The sequence below is a fragment of the Thamnophis sirtalis genome, unplaced genomic scaffold (genome assembly GCF_051295495.1).
Source record: "Thamnophis sirtalis isolate CommonGarterSnake01/CBP01778 unplaced genomic scaffold, rThaSir2_p1.2 scaffold_2, whole genome shotgun sequence".
In the NCBI taxonomy this organism is placed as follows: domain Eukaryota; kingdom Metazoa; phylum Chordata; class Lepidosauria; order Squamata; family Natricidae; genus Thamnophis; species Thamnophis sirtalis.
Window position 1 is genome coordinate 145,181,306 of NW_028261382.1, and position 25,476 is coordinate 145,206,781.

Genomic DNA, 25,476 nt, shown 5'->3' on the forward strand with positions numbered 1-25,476 from the left:
CAACGGATCAACATTAAAGGTTGTTGCGCCGTAACAAAACTTCGCTTCTGTAAGTCTAAAACAGAAGAGCCGCCAAACCGCCAGAGGTTCTCATCGTTCTTCCCGGTTTCCTTCAGCCGCTTGTCAGGAACGCGGCTCACAGGATATACGTCAGCGGTTGTCCCCGCCCCTTTTCCTCTCTCGATTTTTTCCCCGCTCCTCCCGTCCGCGCCCATCACGTGACAGCCGCAAAGTCTGCCGGCCTAGTTTACCCATTTGCCTGACTTTTTCAGATCCAACATGGCGGGTCTGAGCGGTCGTTGAGGGGACCGGTAAGGTGGCAGTTGAGGCCACGGCTCTCAACCCCTGAACTGGGGAAGAGGAGCGTGTACATCGGCGCGAATTCGGCCCCGGCACGGAGGGGGACGACGAGAGAAGAGCGGGCCAAGGCGGATAGGCCGTCCGGCAGGTCGTCGGCTGGAGCTCGGTGTCTTGAGCCATTCCGTCGCTCGGAGAAATGGCCCAGCGGGCTCAGTCGGTTCAGGAGTTCCTCCAGGACTCGTTTGTGCCTTTAGTGGCCGCGCTGTGTAGCGAGGAGGCGGAGAGAATCACCCGCAAGAACAACCTAGGCTTCTGTGAGCTGGTAAAGCCCTTCTGTCGCCTCACTTCGGAAGGTCGGTATCGCTCGGCGGGAGAGGAACTGGGTTGTTTACATGGCAGGGAGGGAAGTCCCGCTCTTAGCACCTTCGCCAGCTGGGCCTGGGGGAGGCTACCTGGCCTTTTTAAAGCCTCCCCTTTTAGCCAGAACACGAGCGGGGGGCCCTTTCTGCTGTTCACCTTTCTCTGAAGTTTGACAGCCCTGTAAGGCAGCTGCTACCCGTCTTAGTTTTCTGTCAACTTCTACCTTCTGGTAAAGCCGAATGGTTGTATAAATGATGAAGTCGGAGACATACACTGGATTCTGCTAATATATGGATAATATCTAGAACAGTGGTTCCCAACCTTTTTGGGGGGTCATGCCCCACCTAAGCATCTCTAAAATCCTGATGCCTCCCCCTCCCGTGACATATAATTCTTAGTTTACTCAAAAAGTGACCTCTACTCATGCAGAGGAAGCCTAAAAGGCCATTAACTTGGTTTAAACCCCACATTTGGAACTACTGATCTAGTATGAGACTTAAACTGCCTTACCAAAAACATTTTCTTAATAATAAGCATGTGCCAGATATTTAAATGATAAAGCTAGATTAATCCCTGTATTTTTGGGATGGGAGACCAGGAAGATCTTACGATGGTAATTTAGTCTCTTCACCACATGTGTGGGCATCTACCGCAAACTTTAGATGGGGCTTACTTGAAGACAACCCCAAAAGTGCTTTTGGTGGAACTCCAGTAATTTAAATCCTAACAAGAATTTAGTACTATTGTACACCTTCTTGGCTGCTGCATTGGCTCCTTGTACACTTGTGGGTATAATTGAAGTTGATGATTTTTGCTTGAATATCCATATGCGTGTCTTGGCATATGTGTAGTTGCCAGACTGCCTTTTCTGCTCAAATACAGCCTGAACACATCTTGAGAAATGGGCAACAGTCCCCACCCATTTGCAGGGGAAAAAGTTGGGTCACAAAAGCATATCTTCCCAGTAGCCGCCCGATGTAATGAAACACATTGCTCCCCTCATTTTGATGCAGGAAATACTGTAACAAAAGCAAATATAATATGCATCTGGAAATGTAAGATATTTGGGGGCCAAATACACAACCAAGGCAAGTTTCTATTTGGTGAGAATTTAGAAAATGGACTTAACATTCACTATGAATGGTGGATAACATAGTCAAAATGTTAATGTACGATACGTTTTCTGAATTGCAAGAATGCTTGATTTATATTATACTAAGTTGATCTTATTCAAGTACTGGTATATCTTGCAAAACACAAATAACAACCCTTCTATATTAGCTAGTGTACACTATATGTATCCAAAGTTGTGACATACATGTCTCAAAATAGTATAAGTAATTCTCTATTCACAAACATTCATTTACAAAGTTACAATGGCACTGAAAAAGTGACATGACCTTTTTTCATATTTACGACTATTGCAGCATGCCACTGGTCATGTGATCAAAATTCAGCAACTGGCATATATTTATGATAGTTCCTGGGATTATGTAATTCCCTTTCTGACCTTCTGATACTAAGTCAGTGGGGAAGCCAGATGCGCTTAACAACCCATGTTACTAACTTAACTGCAGTGATTCATTTAACAACTGTGGCAAAAATGGTCATAAAATGGGGCAAAACTCACGGAACTATCTGGCTTAGCAATAGAAATTTTGGACTCAATTGTGCTCCTAAGTCAAAGACTACCTATAAAATAATATGTGCCTTATTCACAGAAGTCAAAATATTATACAAGCAAACTTGAAAGAATGCAGAGAAGAGCAACCAAGATGATTAGGGGACAGGAGACTAAAAGATATGAACAATGGTTGCAGGAACTGGGTATGTCTAGTTTAATGAAAAGAAGGACTAGGGAAGACATGCTAGCAGTGTTCCAATATCTCAGGGGTTGCCACAAAGAAGAGGGAGTCAAGTTATTCTCCAAGGCACCTGAGGGTAGAACAAGAAGCAGTGGGTGGAAATTATTCAAGGAGAGAAGCAACTTAGAACTGAGGAGAAATTTCCTGACAGTTGGAACAATTAATCAGTGGAACAGCTTGCCTCCAGAAATTGTGAATGCCCCAACATTGGAAGTCTTTAAGAAGATGTTGGATAGCCATTTGTCTAAAATAGTATAAGGTTCCTGCCTAGGCAGGGGGGTTGGACTAGAAGACCTCCAAGGTCCCTTCCAACTTTGCTATTGTGTTGTATTGTATTGTATTGATTTTCCTGGAAAAGTTGTGCATTGGTTATATTTTCTGGTTTTCGTTGTGAAGAACACTTCAGTTATTTTTCATTGTATTTCTGTTGTATTATTTGTTTAATGCTGGTTTTCTCTATAGCTCAATTATAATCATGAGCATTTATGAGACAAAATTTATATTTGATTCCTATTAATGAAAACATGTCATTATTTTACTAGATACATAATATCAGAATAGGTTATTTTTAAAACATATTTATTGTTTTATTTCAGTGCATATGAGAGACCCTAACAATCAACTTCACATAATCAAAAACTTGAAAATAGCTGTCAACAACATTATTACTCAGCCACCTCAGCCTGGAGCTATTCGAAAACTTCTGAATGATGTGGTGACTATTAGCCAGCCTGCTGAAGGATTATTAGCTAATGTGATTACTGCAGGAAATTATGATCTCAACATTAGTGGTAAGTAACAAAAAGATTCCCGTATGTATTAGATGTCATAAATAATTTAAAACTAATATTTTATACATGTGCACACACACTACATATATATATATACACACATATATTTTCTTTGTGGGAAAAGTACAGTTCCTTGTACAAAAGTCTGACTATTGTAAATAAAGTTTGCATGCTTCATATTTACAGAGTTTGAAAATGTTTCAGTTTTGTTTCTTAATCTAGACCCTTTATTTTTCAGTTATCAAAAACAAGGAAAGATTTGAATATGTATAATTGGAATGATGTTTTCCAAATATGTCACTTGGTGTTAAAAGTGTTTGTGCTTGTTATTATTGCTATAAACTGTAATCCTTGTTAGCTCTTTTATCCATCCAGTACTTTTTTACAGAATCATAGCATTGGAAGCCATCTCTGAGGTGTAATTCAGACCAAATCCTACTTAGTGCAGAAAAGTTCTGAGGTGGTACTGATCATTAGCAATATTTTCCTGCTTTTTCTCTTCCTTTGTTCATCTTCCTTTAGTAAGAAGATGTGGAGGAGTAGGACTCAGCCACAAGTATTGCCTGAATAAAATATGTTAGTAATATGGAAGAGGTTTATTAGCCCTGAATTCTGATTGTACTATGAAATAATTATATATCTCTGTTTTTAAGTCTTCAAACTCATTGACTGAGCTTGAGAAGTCAAGCAGGATCAGATCTGATTAGTATTGAATGTTAACCAGAAATTCCAGGATTATAGCTGTAACAAGAAAGCTATTACAAACTACTTCCAAAATACTGTTTCCAGAAAAGCTACGTTGATGTTTGTGAAGTCCTTAGGAATTGAGCTCAGTTTGCTTTTTTGTTTTTAATCTTGATTGTTTTGTTTTTAATCTTGATTGTTTTGTTTAATTAGATATACTAGCTTATAGTTCAGATCACTGAGAGAGAGAAGGAAGTGATATGAGGAAAAACTTTTAACGGAAAGGGAGAAGTGAAAAACTTCAGAAAGCACATTTCTGAGTTAAAATATCCTAAAAGGACACAAGGTTTTTAAAATTATTATTATTATATTCCAAATGGAGTCTTCTTTTTGTCTTAAAAGTTTGTTAATTTTTTTGGCATTTGTTCTAACGAACATATTTAACATAAACATTTTCAGTTGATACATTCCAATAGTTTATTGTTTGTTGTAGTGAAAGGTATATAAAATTATATTACATTTCAATGCAGGTTGGTCACTATTGTATTTGAATAATGCACTATTGTGAAGTCTAAATTATATAATTAAGTAGTATTTGTCAAGTTGTTTTGAACAAAATAATGGTATTTATTTGGTTCCAATTTAATATTGCTTTTGAGTTTTTACTTGTTGGATGATTTAATTCCTAAACATCTTAATTCAGCAAAAATTGTCATACCTAACTAAAGCTGTATTTTTTGCAAATAAATAGGTATGAGTTATTATTAAAGTAGTTAAACTTGCTGGTTGATCCTGAATATTTTTGTTTGAAAAAAAAATACTGTTGAACTCAATGGTATATAAATGGATGACTTATACTCCAGACTTTTGGGTTAGAACAATACTATACGTTTGCACTCCTCTTAACCAGTTAGTACTTGAAATAAGTGAAGACTGCACTATAACCAAAAGTACTATTATTATTATACAGTAGCACCTTGATTATATGTACCTTCAGAGTACAAGAAAATAGTACTCTTCATAAAAGTGTTTGCAGTCTAGCATTCAGTGTAATAAAATAAATGATTGCTTCAATTGTTTATGCTTAGAAATCTGTTTTTTATAGATGAATTTAATTGTAAAACTGACAAAAGATTTAAAATGATTCACAGAGATATAAAATATATTGAGGATTTTGAAGAAACTGAAATGAGGCATCATATAGGAGTGGAAGGAATAAAGTTTATGTTCAGGATATATTAAAATGGTATAGCTGAGCAACATTGTGAACTTTGAAAGGAATATGCAGGAAGTCAATGTAGGGATTTAAAGACAAGAATCCCATCATGTGATAAGAGCATTAAGCAAGTTGGATTATTTTGACCGCTTATTCTAGGATAAACATCAGGAGACTGAGAGGAGAAAAAAATTGCAGTAGGCTTTTGTTCCTGTCAAAGGGAGAGCAGTATTTTTGCACTTTATAAAGGCAGGAGTATCCTATTCCTTAAACAAGGGAAAGGAAAGGAAAGAAAGGGAAAGGAAAAGGGAAGGAAGTTAAAAATAAACTCATGCAGATTTAAAAGGGAGATGCTGATATTGTTAATAAATAAGGAAAGAGGTTTGGAAAGCAACAATGAGATATACAGTATTTACTGAGTGAATAAACCCAGTCAAACAGAAAATACTGGAGAAGCAGTTTAAGATGAAAACTTGAAGGAAGAACATGAGTCGGATGTTATCTCCATAAAGATGATACAGTATATGACTAGGCAGCACCTCAGACTCAAAGAGATTGCACACCAAGAATGTTTAGTATGCAATATAGATTAGGGAAAGATTCGTTTAGTTTAAGTGTTGGAGACAAGTACTCTGAAATACCTTTATATACTTTAATGTCCTACTACTGAAAGGCATGGATTTGAGAACATCCAAGAGTAGTATGTTGAAAGGAAGGCCAGAACTGAATCCTTCAGAATTCCTAGTAGTCATAGTTTAAAAAAATTGTAAAAGAAAAAAGGAAGAGCTTACGTGAGTATTCATTATACATACATGTTCTGACTCCCCTTCTCCGTTCAGGAACGAAAGCCAACACAGACGTACAAAATATTTTAATCAGTCCAAGATCTTGTTGGCTGCAAGCCCAAATAAACAAAGATAATAGCTCTGGCAGAAAGTCCTATAACTCACAAAATACCGCAAATCCAGCTTCTCTTATCAAGCCACTTGTCCAAGTGGGCTTTTCTCGGTTTGTGAACACGAACAAGACCCAGAACGAGAACGGGGAACGTTGACTTCTGCAACCAGGGCGTGGCATCATCAGTCTCTTTTATCAGCAGGAGGAGATCCTAACAAGCAATAGCTGCTCGTTATCATCTCCTGTACGTACTCAATTGTTCCTGACGTTGGTCAGCCCTTCTCCTGCGTGCATCCTGAAATAACTTACAGGAGGTTTCTGTGTCAGTCTCTCTTGTCTCCTCCTCACTGATCCAAGGCTCAGTCGTCACCTGGGGACCAACTAGTCTCTCTGCGCCCTGCTCGGAGTCAGGACCCTGTCCAGGGTCCTCCACATCCTCCAGGGCTGATTCATAGGACCCCTTGCTGTCGGAGTCTGATAGCAGCGCCAAAGACTCCTGCCGAGCCACAACACATAGACATGTGTACATTTATGTATTGATTTGTTTACATTTGAATAAGTTTGGTTGACAAAAAGGAAAAACAGATATTAAGAATGTGGTTGATATAAATCCACCATATTGTTATATAGTCCTCTAACAGAGTTTCCTGGTGAAGAATGCTTGTTCAATGAAGAGCGATAAGTGCTTCAGATCATTGTGTAACTGATAGCAAATTTGAATCTTTCTAACTTTTTAATATTAACCTTCAATTTCTTGTGCCTGTTTTTAGTTTCCATATCCTTAGTGTGTAGTTAGAAAGAATGCAAATACCAGAGAAATACCAGGAAGAATCTTCCTGAGTAAAACTGATTCTGAAAGTATCTTCTAGCCAATGTAACACAAGAATCACTTATGATTCACTGTGCATAAAGATGCTTTTCTTTATTTGAAAAATAGCTATCAACTAGTAAAAAAGTTATTGAGAAGACTTTGATTTGATTTGATTATAGTTTCAAAATTCTTTATTATTAAATGGAATGCAGCTAAAATAAAGGCATAGTTTTTCATTGTGTTTGAGATAATGAATCTTGTAAAAGTTAAATATCCAGGATCTTCCCTACAAATAATTCCTAAGTCAAGACTAGGCATTATTTATTTTATTTAGTGCATGGTATATCATACACGCATTAGCAATATATATTAACATTTCACCTAGATTGATAAAACAATAAAATTGTTAACAAGATCTCTGTTCAAAAGCCAAAGTCTAGGTCAGTGATGACGAACCTTTTTTGGCTCACATGCCAAAAGCGGGGGGGAAAACTGAAGGGGGGGTTGTGCGTGGGCGTGCCACACATGCACATGCTTCCCTCCTCTGTGCACATAACCAGCGCTCCCCCCCACTTTTGGCGCTCTTTTTTCACCCTCCCCAGGGGTCCAGAGGCTTTCTAGAAGCTTGGGGAAGGCGAAAACAGCCTATCTGCCCCCTGGGAGGCCATCCGGAGCGTGAAAAACCAGCCCTATGGAAGTTCAGGAGCAGACTTCCAATTTGCTCATAGGGCCGTTTTTTGCCCTCCGCTCCTGAAGGTTCCGTAGCACAAAAAATAGCACTACAGCCAAACTGGAAGTGACAACCGGTTTGGCCGTAGGGCTGTTTTTCGCTCTCCGGAGCCTTCAGTGAAGCGTCCTGAAGGCTCCGATAGGTGAAAAAGGGCCCTTTGAGCAAACCAGAAATCTGTTCCCAAACTTCCAGTTTGCCATAGGGCTGGTTTTTCACCTTCCAAAGGATGAAAAATGGCCTCAAAAGAAGGCTGAAGTTAGCTGGCGCGCGCTGGAGCTGACAAGGCAATGCCTTGCGTGCCCTGACAAATGGTTCTGCGTGCCATCTGGTGGCACGCGTGCCATAGGTTTGCCATCACGGGTCTAGGTCATCTAACCATTGAAGAGGAGCATTGTTGATATTAAAAATCAGATACACGGGACCTTGCAGTCACACTGAGGGGAGAATACTATGCCCCATTTATACAAAGAGTCATAGCAGATGCCATGTGAGGTACAAATCCTAATCAAAATTGTGCTTGGCTTATGTGGTAATTCAAAGTGTGGCACCTTTTTTGTGGGTCATTTATATGTCTACCTATGCCTGGGAGTTCAGCGACTCATTTTACTTTCCATTGGGAATCGATGTTAAAGTTGTTGGGCAAATGTTGTGCAAGTGCCAGTGGGGGATTTCTGGATTTGAGTCTTCCGGCTGATAACTTTGTTATCAGAGTTAGGTAACTTGGTGCCATCCTGATATTTCTAGATTAATTCCTACAATCTCTTGTAATTAGCCATGCTGTTTGGGTTTGATGGGTCCAAAGTATCTAGAAGCATCTTTGCATTAAACAAATAATTTCTGATTACTTAAGCCATTCCCATTAATGGTAGGAGGAAAATTAATTGCAGATTCTAGTGGCCAGTTTGGTTTAGAGTAGATCAATAATGTATTCAATCCTGATGTTTTTGCATACAAATATAATAACCTTTCCTGGACTGTTGATTTGCACATTTCAATTATTTTTTTCATAATATCACTTTGATATTAATATGCTTACATTGGAATAAATCAGTAGCATATTATTAAAATAAACTAAAATGTTAAAATTATTTTAGCCAAATCAATCCGGGAAAATTTCAATGTCTTGTATGTGTATAGTTCAATTCAAATATAAGAGAATATTTTATTCTCATTAGTATAGTATTAGTATATTCTCATATACATTAAGGCATCTATAATTTAATTGACTACAATCTGTAGCATTATATCTTACTCTTGCCAACAGATGTAAGCTATTAAAATAGATTTAATCTACTTTTCCTTTTTATTTGTTACTATTTATTATTTGTCATTTGTATTTATGATTTTTGACTATATCAGTTTGTGCTGTTTGTTGCAATTGGTTTAATTTGTTTTTATATAGTATGAAGTTAGCCAAAGATATTTGATTATGACAGATAACAAATTAATAAAGAAATTTAGGATTAGCTACACCCCCTCACTTTGAAAATACCTGGATTATTAAAAATATTCTGACTATAGCAATTTTTGTTATGAATCTTATATCAACATTTACAGAAAGCTTTATTCTTGGTCACCAAAGATGGAATTTATAGGAAAAGTTTAACTATACCTTTTCCAGTCAGAAGTAGAGCTTGGGCTTTTGCATCTTTTGATGGTAGCCTCTCCAATCTAGTGTTATCTGTGATTTCTATTAAAGAACTTCTTTTTCAGCTTCTTCTGACTAACAAGCAGTGTTAGATATCCATTTGTCAAAGAACTGAGACAAAAACAATTTAACAAAGACAAAAGAGTTTGATTTCACTATAGAAATGAGTGACCTCATTTCGCATATCAGTTGTTGGTGCAGGAGAAAGAAATTGACTCAGATGAAAACAAAAGTTCCCTATCCCCTAACTTTTCTTCAGGCAACCTTGGATAGTGAACTGAGGTGTACATGCTATGGAGACTACAGGTGAAACTCAAAAAATTAGAATATTGTGCAAAAGTTCATTTATTTCAGTAATGCAACTTAAAAGGTGAAACTAATATATGAGATAAGACTCATTACATGCAAAGCAAGATAGTTCAAGCCGTGATGTCATAATTGTGATAATTATGGCGTACAGCTCATGAAAACCCCAAATCCACATGAGCTGTACGCCATAATCATCACAATTATGACAAATCACAGCTTGAACTATCTTATTTTGCATGTAATGAGTCTTATCTCATATATTAGTTTCACCTTTTAAGTTGCATTACTGAAATAAATGAACTTTTGCACGATACTCTAATTTTTTGAGTTTCACTTGCATGTATTTTTCCTGCTCTTAGTCATCACAATTATATTCTGGGATTTGTTGAGTGTTCTAACAGTGTTTTCCTTCAAGCCACTAGAGGGGGCCCTATTCAAGACTGAATGGGAGAACTTTCTGGTGACAGTAATTTCAGTAAGTAGACTAAGGCAGTGTTTTTCAACCTTTTTTGTGCAAAGGCACACTTTTTTCATGAAAAAAATCACGAGGCACACCACCATTAGAAAATGTTAAAATTTTTTAACTCTGTGCGTATATTGACTATATATAAAGTGTTTCTCCCACGGCACACCTTACACTATGTCACGGCACACTAGTGTGCCGCGGCACAGTGGTTGAAAAACACTGGACTAAGGGAACAGTAGCTTATCAGTTAAGGGATATCATTGTGTTTTTTGTTCAGATAGGTTAGTAATCAGGCCTAATTCATATTTTCTCCCTAAGAGGAATTAAGAGTTTCGTAAGATTAGGAAATAGTTTTACCTAAATTTTGCCCAAATCCAACTGTCCAAGGGAGATAGTTTTCTTGCATATTTATTTGAAAGGTTGGAAGCCTTCTAATCTCATAGAAAATGCTGGAAAGCAAGTCTCTATGCCAACTGTTAGTAAGTAAGAATGTATCAGGCATATTCCTACCTGTCAGCAACATCTTTTGTGACAAAATAAATTAGATGTACTATTAATTTCCTTCTCTGATTACCAGAAGACCCACCCAGATTTCTAAAGGGTACAAACCTATTTTATGTATGAGGTATGAATGTGTGTCATTTCTGAATTAACTTTCTTTGCTATTTTTAAATGTTAATAACTGTTGTATATAGGGAGTGTTGAAGTGGTTATTATTGATCAGTAGGAAATTAAGTTAGGAAGGGCTACTTCCACAGAAAGCAGAATTCTTACCCTTGTTTTCTAATGGGAAGAAATGAAGTGAACTTTTTCCTGTTGGATATATCTTCTGGGATTAAAATGAAACCTCATAGTAAATCCAATCGATTTAAACATCCTTAATTTTTGGAAGGATATCCATTGCCCATTAAAAATTCATTATTCTTTATGTACATTTTCCTTATTATACATTTGAAAATTAGCTACATTTCATATATATTTTGTTCCAACAAGATACCAGCTTCAACATGCTGTAAATAGATATGTTAATGTATTTTTCAAGATGTGTTCAGAAAGTGTGAACTATTCCAAAAATATCAGTTTAATCTAAATACATATTGGCTATATGTATATTAAAATTTAGGAAATATAAAATGGTGAGCAAGATATTTCAAACTCTTATTTGCTTAGTGTAATAATTCCATGTTTTCTCTGTCAGATCACTCAGTTAAAGCTAGTGTTCCTTGGTACATTAGTTGGAAAGACACCCTGATGGGACTGAACACATCCACATTTTATTCAGGTATTTTGTGTGATAGGTGTGGGTTTCTATTCCATTTCTGTTCCTCTGTTGTATAATGCTTCCATATTTCTTTATAATCCAATTGTAGTGTAGTGCTTTCTCAAAATCATCTTGTTTTTCCTGGAAGAATATTGGTAATGGCTATGTTTCTCTAGTTGATTCATATACTATTGCTGACTGTGATAATGGAATTTTAAATGCAGATAAAATCATTTTCAATTTCTGATTAATTTCATTGTGCATGCTGATCTTTATAATATTTACTGCATCCAAAATTCTTTCCTTTTTCCTGTGCACTGCTTGGAGAGTCCAAGCAATGGGTTAAATTAGTCTGGTTGCTTTAGGACTGAGGAATCTTTTTCCTAGGCCACACCTCCTGGTGCTTGTTAACGCCAGATTTTTTCCTCAGTCTGGCCCTATTAGGGACTTATTCAATGACCTCCAGCTTTTAATTTAAACCAGGCTTGGACTCTCCTAATAGTTTTCCTCTTAATCATCTTTTTCCTTTGACATTTGCCCATGCATGCATGGTATCAGAAGTGCTCTTGGAATTATATGTGAATTTTTGTTCATTTTCTTATTAAAATAACTTATAAATGGTCCTTTATTATTGCATAATAAAGTTATTCTCATGTGCTTCACTGAATTTTGTTGTATTTAATTGAGAAAGTTTTTTTTAAAAAATTATTATTTTTACTTAGGGAATTGGCATGCAGGAAAAAGCAATTATATTTTTCTTAAAAATAGTGAAATTTATATGAATAAAATTGTCTGTTACGATTAGAATTTATGGAATAATAGAAGAGAAAATTATTTTCTCTTCTAATGTGCTACTTCTAATGTGCTACTTTTCTCTTCTAATGTGCTACTTGCCTTCTAAAACGGTTCCACCACAAAACCGCGGTCGACTAAAGCGCGCTCGACTAAACCGCGTACCTGACGTCATCACAGCGCGACGAAAAAAGCACGCTGTGAGCGCTAAAGCTAAAATTAACCCCTAAACCTAAACCTAACCCCCCGAAACCTAACCCTAAACCTAAAACTAATCCTTAACCTAACCCTAACCCTAACCCTTAACCTAACGCTAAACCTAACGCTAACGCTAACCCTTAACCTAACCCTAAACCTAACCCTAATGCTTAACCTAACCCTAAACCTAACCCTAACCCTTAACCTAACCCTAACCCTAACCCTAAACCTAACCCTTACCTTAACGTGAATCGGCTTGCTTTCAAAGCGCTTTTTAAAGCGCCCTTTTTTCTCCGCGGTCGCTGTTGTCGCGCTGCTGATGACGTCAGCGACGCACTTTAATCGGGCGCGCTTTAGTGGACCGCAGTTTTGTCGTGCCACGTCTAAAACAAAGTTCCACTAGAGCAGGGCTGTTAAAGTCCCAGCCCGCGGACTGGATGCATCACGCATTGGTCACGCCCAGTTTAGCGAAGGGGGGAAAAAGTCCTGATACGTAACGTGACGCCACTGTGACGCCGTGAGTTTGACACCCCTGCACTTGAAAAAATAGGGGGATTTCAGTTGCCTGTGTTCTAAATAGTCTGTTAATATCCTTTCTTCTTTTATACAAACAACCACAATAAATCTTCCTTAAAAGTTTTACTGGGATTCTGATTTTGTAAATCATTTGTCTTTCTTTCCTGTGCCTAGATTCCTTTTTAACACAGTATATAAACTAGATAAGATGTGTCTTGACTATGTGTCAGTTTATTGCATTTATCTCTTAATTGGTGGGATGCAAATATTTTGGTTTGAAAGATAATCTCTACATTGAAGAATCTGACTTTCCAAGATTCAGTGAGCATATGTTTGTGACGTACTGGCTAAAATTGATCAGTATTGTTATTGCTATTCTCCTACGCCACAGGTATAGTATACATCTTGTCTAGATTAAAAAGTATTTTGTGAAGCACTGGTTGACCTAAATAATGATGTGCATGTGAATCTCAGTGTCTCTATTCTGGTCTGGTGATAAATGTAGCATAAGGAAAATTATAACTTGGAATATAAAAGGAGTTAATGGTAAAAAAAATAATGTATGAATAAAAAGAAAATAGGGTATACAGTATGTCTGAAACTAAATGAAACTGGAAGGATATAATAGATTTGAAGATAGCCTCACCCTACAAAGTAGAGTTGTTAAATACATACTAATTATAAATGAAAGGTTTTAAAATGTAAAGTCAAGAAAATATGAATTGGTGTCACCAAGGAGTTGTTAGTGTATATGGAAAGAGAAAGATGCCATATTTTGGTGATATTTATTAGTTATGCTTAGTAAATAATGAAAATGGAAAAGAAGATAGGAGCTTGGGGAAAAATCTTGTAACATTCTGAAATAATGCTATCCAATGGGGGAAAGATATTCAACGACATGATAGGAATGAACAAATGGGAACAAGGGAATGGAACTCAAAATAATGTTGGACCATTTGGAAAGGTAAGAACAAGTAATGGGGACTGGTGAGTACAGTATGTGTTTAGGAAACTGACAGCATGTTTAGAGTTAATAAGATGCTAAAAAAGAGAAAGGAGGGTCATTTGTAGAACACAATGTAAGTATGAAGTGAATGTAGTAATATGACGGAAGCAAATTTTTTTTTTGCAAGGCCAGGTAAATACATCACATGGTGTTGTTGTAAACTAAGTTTCACAATATTTCTTTATCTTATCTCCTACCTTTAATTTCTTTGGTTTATTTTTTTCCCTGTTTTCTGCATAACATTGCTCATTCTAAAAGGAAATAGTATTGTGATTTATGTGTGTATGTATGTAGGTGGATACAGTACTGTTTCTTTTAGTTGTGAGTTGCAGGAGACTATTGCAAAGGCTTGTTGAATAGTGAAAGCATAAATGTATGGATACTTATTTACAAATGGTTACTACTAATTTTCATATATGTATGGTTCTTCCATAAAGGATAGATTTAAACACTGACTATATTTGACTATAAGGTGTCCTCATACAGTGACCCAAACTCTTAATTTTGCGCTGGGGTGCTGAATGTGTTAAGGACCCAATTTCCTGGATATATTGCTAGCTGATTAAATATCTTGCTCTTGTACATATATTTAATCTGGATGTTTTTAGTGTTTTTGCTATCTTAAAAGGCTTTTAATATTTTTAATTGTAATACATTTTTTGATTTGTAAGCCAACCAGAGTCATTGACTTAGATGGGCAGTTGTTGTAATTGAATGAATGATTTTTTTTCCTTTAAGGAGAGCACTGAAATATTGTCCTTTCCTTCAGAATAAGTGGAGAGAGGGCACTGAGTCTTTTGTTGTAAAACATTGTTGCCATCTGAAAATCGTTATTACTCAATAGCTAAGCTGTTGAAAGCAGAAGTATCTTTGTTCCTTCTTGCCATCGTTTAAATATATTAGAAAACATTTACACTTCAGTTGCAGGAAGAAGCAATCACATGACTTCATCTATTTATGCATTTGTGCTTTTCCCAGTCCAAGATTTGATAAAATTTTGGTAATACTGGTCTTGAAAATACTTGAGATAAAGGGGTTTATCTTTAATCCTTTACCATATCACATACACAGATCCATTTAAAATACTTTATGCAGCTATATTCCCTTTTTTAAAGTTTAAAAATAAACATAGCATCTGCACAAAATAGTCAACTCAGTATAATAATGATTTTTATTCTAATGGCTAATTTTATTCTGAAATAGAATAAATTTCTACCAATGTGGACTGCATGCATAATGCTCTTCTTGAGCCTCCCTTAATGAGAACATTGCACAGCCTGTAAAGATGTAGAGCTCTTCCATTCTTACATCTTGTGACACTTGTGATTTTATATGCCTATTTTTCAAATTGATACATGGCTCAGTTGTATTCTGTAGTGTCAGCACATTCCTAAAATGCCATGACATATTTTACCTTAATTATTTTGCTCCTCCTTAAAAATCATTTTATTTTTTAAGGCATACTTAAAGTAATGTAAACAAATCATTAATTCCAATTCTGAAATATTGACTTTCAGGAAAATATCTGTGGAGCTATTGCGGTTTTGCCTTCTATACAAGCAAGAAATATTTGAGAATGGCAAATATTAATAAATGGAATCCAAAAGTACATTTAAATTGCCCGTGTGTGTAGAATAATATCTAAAAGTTGGAATGATTAATTGAATAATGACTAATAATTACATTTGAATATTACCAAGTCTGTAGTAGATACCGAAATCATATGCTAATCTTTCCAATCCTCTCCTACCAAGAATATAAAAATTTTCTTGGTTCATTTTTTAAATTAGCATTAGCTATTTTTTTTTCAAATTGTATATTTATCTCATAGAACAAATTAGCTGGAATAAGTATTACATAGTGGCAGAGTCCAATAACAGATTACATCTGCCTGATGTTTCATTTATCACTTCTTTCAAAAACTAATATGACAGCAATTGTATAAACCCAAGTCATTTGACTGTGTGAAGATTCTTATACTGTATATCTGAGGCATTGTCTTGAAATGGTACATATCGCACTGAGATGATATTTTTGTTAGGAGAATGAAATATTAAATCCAATTCTCTGTCTGCACTAGTATCTAGTGCTTTGTGTAATAAGTGCATCAATTTGAAGGATTCACTATGATGATGAAATTATCTTAATTACTATGAGTAGCCTTTGAAAATCTGTTTGCTACAAGAAAGAAATATTGTATTATCGTATCATATTGACTCCCACCTTCCTACCTGTTCGTAAGGACCTAAAGACATTGCTGTGCCAGTTGGCTTGGGGCTCCAGTGGGGGATCTGCGCAGTGGAGGTGATTGAATAATAACAGATCCCACTTCCCATCCTCTGCCTCCTCCCTCACCTTGTGTCTTTGGTTGTTAGGTTTGATTTTGACATTTTATTATTTAATTAAGATGTAACTGTAGGCCATCCAGAGTTGCAGGTTATCTTATGGTAAGAGGGGTGGCCAATATCATTTGTTTGTTTTTATTTATTTGTTTCTTTATTTAAATTTTAAATTTATGCTTGATAGACCTGTGATTTTAATTTAGCAATCACAGATGGGACCAGCAATTTGGTCATGAAGCAGAGCAGTCATGAAGTGAAACCATGACAGTGCTTATGAACTTACTTCAGTTTTCCTTTGATTTACAGATTTGCAAAGGTTTTAAACATGAGGATTGGTTGTAAAGTTACTTTTTCATCACTGGCGTAACTACCGTGTTCCCCCAAAAATACAACATGTCCTCATAATAAGGCCATGCCACATTTTTCTGGTGGGCAAAAATATAAGCCCTCCCCTGCAAATAGGCCTCCTGGACAACGCCACACCTCCAGCCAGGCAGAACGCCGCTCACTAACCTAGCGGTATCCTGAAGGTGCCAAGCCATGGGAACCGGGGGGAGGCAAAGGTGATCGCGTTGCTTGGCACCTTCGGGATCCCGCTAGGTTGGTGAGCAGCGCTGTGCCCAGCTGAAAAGGGGGGTTGCCGGGTGGCTGCTCTCTCGCGAGCGGGCTCCCAAAGTGCCGGGCACAGCCTCATGGGCAAATGGCTGTGTTGCTCTGCCGCAGCAGTGCAACACAACAGTCATGAAGCGACCACACTCAGAGCAGCCACCTGCCAAACCCCCTTTCCAGCCGGGCACAGCACCATTAACTGACCTAGGGGTATTGCCAAGCCGCGTGAGCGCCTGTTTACCGCCGCTCGGCTCCTGTGGCTTGGCGCCTTCGAAATGCCAGTGAATGATGTACTGTATGGCTGGGTTGCGTGAGCGTCTGTTCTGCTCTCGCTCATGCGCCTCCCAGCCTCATGATGCTCTGGCCCATCTCTCCCCGCAGAGCCAGGCCACCTCCGCCGCCGCCATCCCAGCATGGCTTTTTTGGCGGCTTCCAAACTGAGTCTTCCAGCAGTGGCCGCTCTGGGAGTACACTCTATGGTTGTGGGCCAGCTGCCAGCAGAGCGTACAGCTATAGAGCGTATGCCCACAGCAGCCACTGCCGGAAGACTCAGTTTGGAAGCCGCCGAAAAAGCCATGCTGGAATGGCGATGGCAGCCGCTGCAGTAGAGGTGCCCTGACTCTGCAGGGAGAGCTGAACCAGGGCATCGTGAGGCTGGGAGATGCGTGAGTGAGAGTGGAACAGCCGCTTGCGCAACGCCCCTTTCCAGCCACGCAGAGTGCCATTCACTGGCATTTCGAAGGCGCCAAGCCGCAAGAGCCGGGCTGCGGCGAACAGGCGCTCACATGGCTTGGCGATACCCCTAGGTCAGTGAATGGCGCTGTGCCCGGCTGGAAAGGGGGTTTGACGGGTGGCTGCTCATGAGTGTGGTTGCTTCATGGCTGTTGTGTTGAGATGCTGCGACAGCGCAACACAGCCATTTGCCCATGAGGCTGTGCCCAGCTCTTTGGGAACCCACTCACAAGAGAGCAGCCGCCCGGCAACCCCAAATCAATAAACGCCTCATACCGTGTTTCCCCGAAAATACGACAGGGTCTTATTTTCTTTTTGCTTACAAAATATGGCCTTGGGCTTATTATAGGGGAGGGCTTATTGTTTTGGGACTGCCGGGCAGCTGCTCCCATGCGAACTGGCTTCTAAAGAGCCGAGCACAGCCTCAGGGGCGAAGCAGCCATGAGGTGACCAAGCTCACAAGCAACCGCCCGGCAAACCCCCTCTCCAGCCAGGTAGGGCGCCATTCACTGACCTAGGAGGTATCCCTAAGGTGCCAAGCCACATGGCGCTCTGCCCACTCCCCAGCTCCCATGGTTTGGCATATTAGGGAAACCTCCTCGGTCAGTGCATGGAGCTCTGCCAGGCTGGAGAACGGGGTTGCGCGAGCGCCTGTTCTGCCCCCAGCAGGCATGCGTCCAAGCCTCAACATGTCTGGGCCCAGCTCTCCCTGCAGCCACAGCTGCCGCGCTCTGAGCGTAATGTCTTCTCTGGTTCCAAACTCCAAAACTCAGTTGCCGAGTCTTCCAGCAGTGGCCGCTCTAGGAGAGCACTCTATGGTTGTGGGCTGGCTGCTGAGAGTCTTCCAGCAGCCAGCCCATAACCATAGAGCGCACTCCTAGAGTGGCTGCTGCTGGAAGACTCGGCAGCTGAGTTTGGGAGTTTGGAACCGGAAAAGACGTTATGCTCGGAGCGGGGTTGTCCAGGGGGTTTATTTTGGGTGGTGGGCTTATATTTTTGCCCACGTGAAAAATGTGGCAAGGCTTTAGTTTCAGGACAGGTTGTATTTTCGGGGAAACACGATAATAAGGCCCAAGCCATATTTAGTGGGTAAAAAAAAATAAGACCCTGTCTTATTTTCGGGGAAATACGGTATGAATGGTTGCTAAACAAAAATTACTGTATCTATGTTGTTAAAAATACTAGTGTAATTTTAGCTTCTTAAAAGATACTACTTTTTAAAAATATTGGTTTGGATAGCAAGATGGGCTACATATAAATTTCATAATAAAAATACTTATTACTGCTTTCTATATTCCTAATAGGAATAAAAATAACCTTACGAATATGAATAAAAATAACCTTATGATCAGTTTTTATTAAGAATGTTTATGATTCATAATGTAAATTAAAGATATTACCAGTTGTAAAGACTTTACAAAATATAAAAGGCATTTATGTTTACAAAATATCATGTGTATGTCAGGCCCAAGCCCAGAGACAATACAGCAAAGTCTAATTGAGTTTAATCCTTTATTTGCTTACACCGAATTTGCCAAACTCAAGTGATTACTTTCTTATCCACTAAATACTATATTTCCTGAGAGAATCAAGTATGTGACTACCCCAAACCTCTCTCCCCCTCTCTCTGGAAAAGCTCTTATGTTGCCAAAATTCCTCCACTGCTTCTCTAGGTGCACATGCCATCGTATCATATGGTAATACAGGGTGTCCTCGCTTAATGATCATGTTTGGGACTGGCAACTCTATTACTAAGCAGTGTGATCATTAAGCAAGACATAACATCACTGCCCCTAGACCTATGACCTCGCTTCTGCTGAGGTCATAAATAAGCAAGACATCATGTGACCCTCACTTGTGATTTTACCACCAGCTTCTCCACTGACACTACTTGTTGGAAGCTGGCTGTGAAGGACACAAATGCGATCATGTGATTGCAGGATGCTGCTATGGTTGTAAGTATGAGGATAATTGTAAAGTTACTTTTTCAGTGTTGTAACTTTGAATGGTCACTAAATGGGGCAGTTGTTAAGTGAGGACTACCTGCAAGTAAATTCTTGTTGAATTTAATGCCTAGTAGGTATGCATAGAGTCAGACTATCAGTATGCTACACATAGGTTTTCAGCTTATCTTTAATTTTTTTTTATTTGAATTGCTTCCATGGAGATAAATGAAAATGTATCTAATAATGAAACATAGATACAATTTGTAAAACTTTTCTGTTGTTCTAATACATGGTTATGGGACATATTGAAAACTCATAATGTACAATTCTTCTAAGTAATTGATAATGCTGTAAACTTGGTATATTTTCTCAGCTTTCTTTTATAATAATTTAAGTAGCATAAATGGTTTTACAGCAAAAAAAAAGGTTGTATAACCATCTTTTTAATTTCTCATTTATTTCAGCCACCACCCCATGGTTTGAAGCTTATCGAGAGAGCTTTCTTCAGTCTACGCCAGCATCAGACCATGAGTTCCTAAACCACTATGTAGCCTGTATCCTTAGAAATAGATGGACATGATACAGTTAGCTTCAGATGGACCATGTCTCTATAGTTTGAATAATTCAAGAAGAAGTGACCCAAGAGGAGGAAATGCCTCTTGAAAACATGATAGTGATTAGATATATTTATCCTAGATACACAATAAAATATTTGAACCAATCCTCTACATATAACCAAGTATTCTTCCTTTGCAATAGATTTTTGTATAATCTGTTTCTGAAATTTTAGAAGATTATAAAGGGCCAGGTTAAGATGTCTAAAATATTGAGCCAAGGTAAAAATTAATCAAGAAAGCTGGGTGAATACTTGTAGGGTATAAGACAAGTAACAGTGTATGAGGCTATGATGAAATCTGGCCCCCTTGCCCTTCATGAGAATAGCAGAATGGCAGAATCATGCAAGTCTGAAAGAAGGCAGCGAAAGCAATGGACTTTTCAGTAGAAAACTATATTCTGACAGTTCCATTCCAACAGTCTTCTTAAGCGTTTCCATCAAGATTAAGATTATTTTATTTAGCATGTGGCTAAAAACGAAGTCTGATCAAGTGATATTCTCTATCACTTGTTGACACACATTATCTATAATTTGATTCTTGTTAGGTTATGAATCTTGCTTTTGTAATGTGTTTTTATAACATATACTGAAGCTAATATGCAGTTGTTATATTTTTAAAAGCTATTTATTTAGTTTTTAATTAATTTAAATATGAAACCAATAGTTCCAAACGTTGGAGGTAATATATAAATAATCCCATGACTTGAAATGACATTCTATGTGAGAATTTGTATATTCCAGATTTCTCTCATATGAGAGACTTTCCTTTTTTCCCCATATTTTTGAGAAAGATTCTCAGTGTCTTAAGATATATTGTAACACTGCTGCTTTGTCTTTTCTAACAGTTCTCTTAAAAGGCTTTGTCTTTCTGAGATTTTTGTCTTTCCTGGTTTTGGTTTCTCTTCTTTGCAATTTCCATGGTTTGTTTTTTTCTCTTTCTTCATTTTTGACAATCCCTGTTCACATTCATCCTTAACAAATTAAGTTTATGACAAAATTCTTCTGGTTCTCTATAAATGACTTCAAAGTGATTCTCGATTGCATTATTGTTAAGTAGTGTTCTTGCTTTACCCTTCTTAACTATAATAGCAACACTGTTTCTTTGATTTAAAATCCTGAGTAATAAACAGTATGATTTTATGACAAAAAGGTCTGATCCAAATCCATCTCAATTTACTGATGCCCAAGATGTCAACATTTAATCATTTCATTTCATCTTTCATTGTGTTGAGCTTTCCCATGTTCATGAGTCTTACATTCAATGTTCCTTCTGTAATTTACTCTTTGCAGCTTCAGTTTTTTTTTCTTGTACAGATACGCCACACTTAATGAGCCTAATTAGGATTAGAATTTCCATCTCTAAATAATGTGATCATTAGGCTAAACATCACATGAGGCCACTGCTCAGAAATGGCAGTTCTAATAGTCCCAGTTGTAGTTGTTAGGCCAAGTTTGTGCCTTCATTAGGCAAGAATTCATGCTTTTTCTGCCCTGCAACCCTCACCTCCACTTCAATTTCCCCATCCTCCTATTTTCCCCCATCTGTGCCCTTATGGTTTTCCTGCACTTTGCCACTGTCTGCCCACACCTACATCTGGCCTTCATCATTATCATCTTCTTGTATGACCTCATGAAGAGCCAACGGCTATCTTAGCCAGGCATGCTTCAGCAGCAGCAGGAACAAGAAGGTGGCCACGGTCAGTTATGGGGTTTATGTAGCAGGGATAGACAGCAGAGTACAGGGTGGCCAGAAGGACAGAGAATGGTGATAAATTGATGGGAGGAAGTACATACTACAATCATAAATATGAATGGGCTGTATTTGACCATAGGAGGTGTTCAATGACCATAACATGGAGGATTGGCAGCAGCTTCTAACAAATAGTTAAGTGAGTATTACCTGTGTGGCAACATCAGTGATTACACTTCATAAATGCTTTAATTTAGCCATGTTATAAACGCCAGTAGTTCTTTGAGATATCCTCACCTCTTCCTCATTAGCATTTTCAATGACATTCAACCTGAAGGAACCCTACTCTAGCACTATATTATCAATCATTTAATACTTTTATCTATGTGTGTTTTTTAGTTAAAGAAAATACAGGTTTACCATTGCCTTCTCTTATGCATTATGAATCGATTCCTTTGCCATTATCACTAAAGTAATCAACTTATTACCAGCATCTTCCATATTTCTTTAGTGTTTGTATTAGTCATTAGCTAACTTTTACAATTGGGATTCCACCTTAACATTAAGTAAGGTATGCTCGTGGTATCATCTAGTGAATCTGAACCTGTGGAACAGTTTCTAAAACTATCACAAGAGCAACATCGGATTCAACATAGTAATGAATATTCCTATCCAAAGTGGTTTATTCCAAACACATTGAAATATTATGTGTTGTTGCATGATGTGAGTATAGGAGAGGAACAAAGGTGAGTAGGCACCACTAAAACTGTATTAGGCTTCTACAATATTAATTTCAAGCTTGTTGTCCATTTATTTGATTTAAAATGAATGAAAAGGTAGTCTAAATACACCTAACTTGTTTGAAGTCATTAAGGTAAATCAGTAATGTGGATTTAAATGATTCCCACCAGTTTGGAATAAAATAATAATTGATTGTTCATTATTTAATATTTTTAACTTCTGCTGTACATAATGGAAATTTTCCCAAAATCAAATAACATGGACAATCTTTAGCTTAGGAAATTTCTACAAGATAGAGTTATTTTTATTTCTTTTTTACATTCCTTTTATAATTCTACATTGGGTTATAAAAATGAATAAAAGGAAAGGATTCTCCTCCACCACTCCCTTAATTTATCTCCCTTACCCCATGCCTGGGATTCCCTTACCTCCATCCCAGGCAATACATTTAAAACATACTTGCTTGCATTCTGGCTAGTTAGAGGAATACAAACTACGACTCCAGCTTGATTATCTTATTTTGTCTTGACTTCATTTATACTGCACTTATTCTAGTTTTCCTGATGAATGAATGTTAATTATTGACTATGCACCCATTCGTGGATTTCTCATAAAGTAATTTACTGTACAATAAATATTCTTTTAATAACGTAATTGCAATTCATTGATGCCTAAGAGAAATTGAAGCTAAAACCATTCAAGTAATTATAATGTGGTATATTCCATCTGCTAGCAGAAGGAAGAATAATTATCCAAGAATGAAATATTTTCTCTACATAGTCACCCCTATGTCATATTTTTCCTTTTGTGTTTTGAAATGTAAATTTCAATTTTGCCTGTTACCTCAACCAGAAACCATTCTTATGCTACTCATAATTGTATTTCTTATATTTAATAAATATTCTCATTGAAATTTCTCATATTCTCTCTTATACTGTCTTTCAAAATGTCATAGTTTTCTCTTTGCCATATTTAACATCTTTGCAGAGCTGATTTAATATATGAAGAAATAAAGCAAAGATATGGAACTCAGGGTTGCTACTTGCTTAAGATAAATTCTCGTGTGTCTAACCGAGGAACAGATGAACAGATTCCTGATCCCTGGAGCCAGTACCTTCAGAAAAACATTATGCAAACTCAGGTATCCATCCATCCATCCATCCATCCATCCATCCATCCATCCATCCGTCCATCCATCCATGCAAATCACTTCTCATCCATTTTATACTTCTAACATAATTAATTGACTTTTTAAAATTATCTCGAGCAATTAATGAATGAGAAAAGTAATATTTTTTATTAATTAGATGAGAATTAGTCTTATCTTAAGAAAGGTGCCTAATATTTTTAACACATTTAAGCATCTATTGATATGGGACAGTCTTTGTTCCAGAATTATTAGAAATAAATAATAAACTTGGATATTCTATCTGTTTATTTGAAGAACAAAACACAGTAGACTTAGAATCACACAAACACATCAGATATAAATAGTAATTTAAATACATTAGCATATGTATATCTCTCTGTAGGTATATTAATCTTGATGCTAATTTATGTATGTTGCTTTTCAAGGTAAATTTGATATATTTATCTCAAAAATGAAAACCTTGCATTTTTGGATTTACTGTTCTAGTTCTGCAACAATTGAAACTCCAGTTATTACAAATTTCCATAGAAGAGCCTATAGAATCATTTTAAACTTCTTCCAATTAATTGAATATCATGACAAATTACCAAACTATTGCACAATTTCAATACATTTAGTACAAAAATCTGTAATTTGTAAATGAGACATATTATTGGTATATAATTTTTATTTAACCCAAACACTGTTATACTTGAAATGTTTCCTCTGTCAATAAAACAGAACAGCAGTTCCAATTGCAAATTAAAAATAAGAGAGATTAAGGACATAATTGATAACTACCATGAGATACTTTCATAGATCAAAAATTTATTAGTAATAACTATAGCAAGCTTGAAGTCTTTTCTGTTGTCTGCAGTTTTGCTTTTGAGGAATAGAGGGATTTGGCAAAGCAAGAGAACCATCAGTTGAGTAATAAAAGACCCCCTCAGTTCAACCTTCCTTTATTGGGTAATAAAGGAAGATGGTGTAGAGACAGATTCCCTGACTGTCTTCTTAGACTACCAGACTGAAGCTTGATTGCCAGAAAGAGGATAAACTGAAATTGTCTGTGTCTTGTTAGCTCCAAAGAGACCTTCAACAGTGAAAGCTGAGGGAAAGGATGAGAAAACACTTTGAGATAATTTAATTGATTTTTAAAGTATGAAATAGGTCATTCTTTCAAAAATAGATCTTAGAAGTAACTCTCTATTGTAATGCTTTATATTTTCCATTCTTCATATATGCAATCCTCCACTTACAACAGTTCATGTAGTGATTGTTCGAAGTTACAAGAGCACAGAAAAAAGCATCATGACTGTTTTTCACATTTTCAACTGTTGCAGCTTCCTCATGATCACATGATCAAAATGAAGATGCTTGGCAACTGGTTCATGTTTATGACGGTTGCAGTGTCCCAAGGATACATGATTACCTTTTGCAACCGTCTGACAAGCAGAGTCAATGGGGAAGCCAGATTCCTTAACAACTGTAATACTAACTTAACAACTAAATGGACCAGAATTAAGTTTGTCACTTAGCAACATAAATTTTGAGCTCCATTGTGGTCATAGGTTGATAATTACCTGTATTGCCCCTCTCCCAAGAGTCTGTACTAATGATGTTTAAATCAGGGGCCACAACCTTTCAGACCTCAGTGACCACTAAATTCATAACTTTAAATCCCATGGACCACTAATATGGTCTGTCTAATGACCGACTGGGTGGGCGTGGCTGTGGTCATGTGACTGGGTGGGCATGGCCAACTCTGTCACTCACGTCAAGGGGCACCTCACCAGCCTCTACTCGCCCCTCCCCTCCCAG

General features: G+C 37.4%; 1 protein-coding gene across 5 annotated transcripts in view; it reads left to right on the forward strand.

Annotated features, from left to right (window-relative positions):
- Positions 1-203: 203 nt before the first annotated feature.
- The window catches only part of TRAPPC8 (trafficking protein particle complex subunit 8), a 90,613-nt gene continuing 65,340 nt past the window's right edge, over positions 204-25,476 (forward strand). For 2 of the 5 annotated variants that reach the window (XM_087707124.1, XM_087707126.1), the window contains exons 1-5: positions 204-653; positions 3,122-3,316; positions 19,944-20,033; positions 22,357-22,531; positions 23,514-23,667. In XM_087707124.1, coding sequence (XP_087563250.1) covers positions 497-653; positions 3,122-3,316; positions 19,944-20,033; positions 22,357-22,531; positions 23,514-23,667 — 771 coding nt within the window. In that variant the 5' untranslated portion in view covers positions 204-496. Of the gene's footprint in view, positions 654-3,121; positions 3,317-11,275; positions 11,360-19,943; positions 20,034-22,356; positions 22,532-23,513; positions 23,668-25,476 lie in introns of all 5 variants that reach the window. The other 3 variants (XM_087707122.1, XM_087707123.1, XM_087707125.1) reach the window with 3 other exon arrangements.